This window comes from Triticum dicoccoides, chromosome 3B (assembly GCF_002162155.2).
Source record: "Triticum dicoccoides isolate Atlit2015 ecotype Zavitan chromosome 3B, WEW_v2.0, whole genome shotgun sequence".
NCBI classification, from domain to species: Eukaryota; Viridiplantae; Streptophyta; class Magnoliopsida; order Poales; family Poaceae; genus Triticum; species Triticum dicoccoides.
Window position 1 is genome coordinate 564,493,394 of NC_041385.1, and position 5,721 is coordinate 564,499,114.

The following is a 5,721-nucleotide window of genomic DNA, read 5'->3' on the forward strand; positions in this document are numbered from 1 at the left end:
GCAAGCTATCAGCTAGGGTTCCACACCACCATACCAACTAGATCGGGATCGCGCCTTGGCGCGAGAGGGCTGGTGTCAACGTTTTGGTCAAGCAGATAATGCTAAGTCAGTAGTAACCCAGGCTAAGCATATGGGGCAAGCTTATCATGTTTAGTAATACAATAATTTCATTTACATGCCCAAAACAGAAGTATTTTAGCCTGTTCAAGAGCAACATGACATAAAGTTCATTGTTAAAGAGTAGCAAAAGCAGCAAGTGGCAGTGACATTACAGGTGCATAGCAAGTCACATGTCATAGGACACATAGTTTTACATGACAAACACAAATAGTTAATCCATGGAAACATGACTAACACAAAAGTTAATCCATCGAAATACATACTATTGGGCAAAAGAAAGCATCAATTACATCTTAGATAAGATAGTAACTTAGATAGCCAGCTCGATGTACCATTATCTTTGACTCAGTCAGACCCCTACTTCTATAGATTTGAAAGTTGTGGATCAGAAATAGAATTGGTGATGGCTACTACACGTGGGACATAGATATATTGCAAAATGATTTAGTCGACTGATGTATCCTTTCTTCTGCCTGGGCATGATGACAGTTTCCAAATAAATCTTTAGGTGCAGTGTATGCAAATTCTCTCCTAGTGTGTTCGCTGTCAAATTGTTTAGACAACAAATAAATGTGGTATCCTTCTTGAGTAATCACCACCCAAAATCCATACACAAATTTTAGAATATACCCTGTCTCTCTGGAGGAGTGTGCTCGTCTGCCGCAGTTTGCATTTCCTGGAAACATAACCGTCAGGGGGCGATATACATGGGATTTATTAATGGGCTCATGAAGAACGGAGAGCACCTGTGGAACAGAGCAAGCATTTATATTGTTTTTTAGTCTTTGGGTTTAGTGTCTTTATTATAATCCTTTCAATTTGGCTGGTTAGAATGGATAACTTCTTTTAATCACTTGCATGGCTTTCAATAATCATTGCCCATGAGGAAGCTGTCAGCTTTGTCTGACAGGCCCTTAGCTCAGATAGGTTTGCATCATCTACATATATCATCCACGTGTTCTTTAAATCAGTCAAAGTGGCCGAGCTAGCCGATTCTATAGGATCTTCTTATGAGCTAGCATAATATCCATGGATTTTTTCTGTTTCTGACAAGGGTTGCTCCTATCAACAGAAAAATGCAGAGAGATCCATTATTACATCTCAGTAAGGTGGTCCCATTTTTGGATTTTCCTTACTTCGATGCATTACTTTGAGCTCCTATCAATCATGCACCGAAAATCTCACAATGAACGAAATAAAACAATCCAAGGAAGTGCCACACATCGACAATTTGTCGAGTGACTTGGATCCAGCAGTGGTGGAGAGAGAGAGAGAGAGAGAGCACACCTGGCAAAGGCCTTAATCTTCCACATCTGGTGCCGCGACCTGGTCCAAGCCCGCATGGTCCTGCTTCCACCACTGCTCATGCTCCTCCTACTGAGTCAATCACAATTCTTATCACCTGAAATAAAGACCATGAACCACAACGCGAATCAAGACTTGAAAGGTAAACAAACATTCACATTTACTTAGATAATAGAAAAGGGTGAACAGACACCTTAGGATACTTAGAAATAGATTTCTTCGTGCACTGATTGATAGAGTCGTCAGTTGCTTTCAAATAACAAAAAACTACATCAAAAAAAGATGAATTTAGTTAAAGGATGCATGTCCTGCATACAATAAAATGCATTGCTGCAAAATAATGTCATGAAAGCTTTAATTCATGCACATGTAGCCATTTGAGCTATTTCTTTTCAATTCAATAAATGCACTAACTTTGATGATAAACAAAGGGATTAGCTTTGTCGATCAATAAATATATGGGTAGAGGGGGGGGGGGAGCAGCAAGCTCTATATGCAGTATGTTACTATTAAACATAAGATAAGTGATGCCAATGTAAGATAAAATCACGTGTAGCAGCCTTGACAAATTAACCAATTGGAGCTAGATATATGCACTAAAAAGGCCATATTACCTACACCACAATCAAAAGTATTATATACTTTTGTAGATCTGCATACAACTTAGTGTCTTATCAACACTATCATACATAAAATCAACCAATGGAATAAGGCTGGGAGCTAGCAGCAGGAGCAGGATTCAGCTGGTGAATGGAACAAGCAGGGGGGTCCATCCATTAACAGGCAGCTGGTGAACAGGCAGGATTGTAGCCCACCTTCTTCAAGTAGTAGCTAACTTCATTGACAATTTCAAAGTAGCGAGCCCTGGAGTACTTTGGGGTAGTAGCATCTATCTGCACCAAACAAACACAATATTCATTAGAGCATACACACCTCAAACCATTCAAAACAATTGCATATTGGATATTAAACAAATAGAAGTACTTAGAGCAGAGTATAGGCATGCAAATTCAGACAAATACAGAGAAAAATGGTCAGATCAAAGCCAACTATAGAGAGCAATAGACAGATCTATCAAGGAGACAATATCATTAACCTCCACATTTAAAAAAATGTAAGAAGCGATACTGGCAGCACCATATGTCATTTCAAATTCAAATAGTATAAATGCAGGAACCAAATATATTTGCAACAAGATATTTCAAGTAACATAGTTTAATTTGTTTGGGGGCAGTAGTGCAAATTAGAGAACTCTATTCGCAAAAAAGATAGAGAACTCTATCTACAAGCAGAAGCACATCATTCAATAAGTATAAACACCAACACTGAGTTAAATGGATCAATTAACAAGCAAGCAACAATAACTACCATTGAAATATTACCTTGTTGCAGCAGCAGATCATCTGCCTGACGCCAAGAGTGAAAGCAAGGAGAGCATGCTCACGGGTCTGGACATCATTGGAGATACCAGCCTCAAAACCACCAGTGGTGGATTCAATGATAAGCACCGCAAAATCAGCCCGGGAGGTCCCAGTGATCATGTTCTTGATGAAATCACGGTGTCCAGGAGCATCAATGACAGTGCAGGAGTACTTGGTGGTCTCAAACTTCCAAAGGGCAATATCAACAAGTCAGTGAAATAAATAATCCTGTTATATTAGAGACCTCAAGTAAATAAGAAATAATTATGATGTGTACATGAATTATTTCAGTTATCTCAGCAATGTGCATCTGTCTTGCATGAAGCTCGCTCCTTGAAACAACAACCGAGTCAAGAGTGTCTGTTCTTATAGCCGAGGCCATCAGTAGTAGAACCTGGCACGCCGATTATCAATAACTTACGCTGATGCGATAAGGACAGGTACATACATCATGTATATGCTTATGTGTCTAAGCAAACAGCAACACGTGCCTTGATGTAATAACAGGATATTCAGTACCACCCTGAAGTATGGACTTACAGTAGGGCATGTTCTTTTCCCTTCAGCTCCAGCTCTGAAGAAGTGTCCAGCTGCTGATGTCAATTCAGGTACCTGCAGTCATGATCCATGTCGGAGATACAAGGTTAACAAAGCCACAAAGCACACAATGCGCACGGTATAATTCAGGATAGGGGTGCAGTTTAGAGCATGAACCTCAGATACCACCGTCAAACGCAGTCTGTTCGAGATTTCCGACACTTCATCCTTAACCAGTGCAAAGGGGTCTAGCATCTCCTCTTATGCAGAAAAAGAAGAGGTTTCTGTTAGGAGAACAGAGCTTTGTGCAAATACACATGAAGTGCCTTCACAATAATGCTCATAGGATAAAAATCCTTCAACTTTCAAGCCAAGAGTTCATCTCTACCTTATTTGTTGACCCTACTCCTCCATAAGTCTGATGCCTAGTGCTGTCAAAACAACACAAAAAATCACTGAAGGATTCTAATACCATATATTCTTCTATTGATTCGATCGATGGGGTGCACTTGACTGTAGGTAAATTAGATTAGATGATATGCCTAGCAAATAACTTAAAGGTTTGAAGAAAAATTGAAACCAGAGAGGCACTAAGCATAATTGTTGGTGGCAACAAACAAGGCTAGCAGCAGCTGCTGTTCTACACGCATCATGATCACAGAGGGAACCAAGCCTACTAAATCGAAACACATCAGGGATTGAGAGAGATAGAGAAGGAGAAGAAGAAGAATAGGGGGCGGGGGAGGAGACCTTGATATGGTGCATCCATGGCTGTGGCGGTGTGGTCCGAGGTCGATGGTCGCGTCCAGCTCGACGGCGGCGCGGATCCAGAAGCCCCTGCCGTGGTCGTGGTCGTGGCAAAACAGGCCGTCGCCTAGGGAGAGGCCGTAGCAGGAGGAGGGAGAGGGCGCGGTGGTTGGCCCTGGCCGTGGCAGATCTGGCCGCCGCCTAGGGAGAGGTTGGCGGCAGGAGGAGTGAGAGGGCGCGGTGGTTGGGCGCCGGCCAGGAGGTGGAAGGAGGAGGAGGGCGCGGTGGCGTCAAGCGGCTGTAGGGCGCGGCGGCTAGGGTTTCGTGGGAGGGGACGGAAATAAAGGAGAGCAGGCGGGAGGGGGGGGGGACGACCCGATGCTCGCTCTCGGTCTCACCCGGATCGCTATTGGGGACTTTTTCAACCGCGTGAAGTGACGAAAATGCCCTCGCAGGCTCTGGGAATTACAGGCGGTGGCATCCCAGTTCTAATACTATTCATTGCAATATTGTTTCAATCTAATCCGACGGATGAGGTGATTTCTGAGGAAGATCCAACGGCCCAGATCTCATCAAGCCACCCGATCCGACGGCCAGGGATCCAAACGGCTGAGGAGCCGGGAGGATGACTGTCATCTTTATTTCTCGATTTGTGGTCCTCTACTAGTTCAATTTGTAGATGGTTTGATTTGACATGTTTAGATGGTTTTATGGATTATAAGACTAGCTAGATGAGCATGTTCTAGGCAAACACTAATTGACCCTTTTGAATAAATAGCGTAGGTATGGTACATTATACATTGCTTACTCACATTCTCCGTTCTAGGAATACACTAAGTGAGTTAAGTTCATTAAACAATAGACACAAGTAAAAGTTGATTAAAATGAGTGCTTGTGTTGCTCGCAATGGATTCACGCTTTTTCTTTTCAAATTTGCTGGTATGAGGATGAGTGCCAATGTTTTGGCGAAACATCGATTAAGTTATGTTTCGTCAAACTTTTAGCACTCGCTATGTCCGACTTTTTGCAAAGGTCATGTCCAATTTTTTCGTCGGTATTTTGCTTAGGGTTAACTGGAGTAATGTTGGTTTCTATTTGCAGGGATCAAAATGAGTGACAATGTTTTGGCGAAACATTGATTATTTTTATTGCGGCAAATTTCTAGCTCTCGATATGTTTAAGTTTTTAGAAACGGTAATGCCCGACTTTTCCATCGATATTTTGCGTACGGTCAATTGGAGTACTATAGGTGTACTTGGGAAAAGACAGAGAACCTTTCTACTATCCAAACTGAATATTAAAGGGCATTAGGAGCTGTTTTTTTAAGGGCGGGCTACCCTTAGCCTCTGCATCAAGAGATGCACGCGACGATTTATTTAACTAAGTGAAGTATCAAAGTACGAGTAACATCTCAAGTATGTGAACAAATTAAGAATGTAAATAGCCATAATATGAAAAAATAGGACACAACCCCTATCCTATTATTGGACCGTCATCCAAACCGATTGTATATAGCCCATGCTATTGTCTCCCATCAATTGCACCCAAAGGCCATATGCTCCATCGCCTCAGCATGGCGTAGCAATAATGA

At 42.1% G+C, this 5,721-nt stretch overlaps 1 protein-coding gene across 1 annotated transcript; it reads right to left on the reverse strand.

The window, feature by feature from the left end:
- Positions 1 to 320: 320 nt before the first annotated feature.
- LOC119277104 (elongation factor 1-alpha-like) lies at positions 321 to 4,413 on the reverse strand. The gene is made up of 10 exons (XM_037558326.1): positions 4,134 to 4,413; positions 3,772 to 3,814; positions 3,561 to 3,638; positions 3,387 to 3,458; positions 3,124 to 3,240; positions 2,808 to 3,032; positions 2,040 to 2,318; positions 1,619 to 1,692; positions 1,408 to 1,522; positions 321 to 796 (listed from the first exon to the last, which is right to left on the reverse strand). Exons 3-7 carry the CDS (start codon positions 3,636 to 3,638, stop codon positions 2,202 to 2,204), a joined length of 609 nt encoding a protein of 202 aa, XP_037414223.1. The 5' UTR covers positions 3,772 to 3,814; positions 4,134 to 4,413; the 3' UTR covers positions 321 to 796; positions 1,408 to 1,522; positions 1,619 to 1,692; positions 2,040 to 2,201.
- Positions 4,414 to 5,721: the final 1,308 nt, after the last annotated feature.

What these genes read in the sequence shown, in the direction of transcription:
- LOC119277104 (XM_037558326.1), bottom strand. Translation starts at nt 3,638, where the DNA reads ATGCTAGACCCCTTTGCACTGGTTAAGGATGAAGTGTCGGAAATCTCG. An exon ending in GTTTGACGGTGGTATCTGAG is followed by an intron (nt 3,459 to 3,560) that starts GTTCATGCTCTA and finishes TCATGACTGCAG; the next exon opens with GTACCTGAATTGACATCAGC. An exon ending in GGAAAAGAACATGCCCTACT is followed by an intron (nt 3,241 to 3,386) that starts GTAAGTCCATAC and finishes TCGGCGTGCCAG; the next exon opens with GTTCTACTACTGATGGCCTC.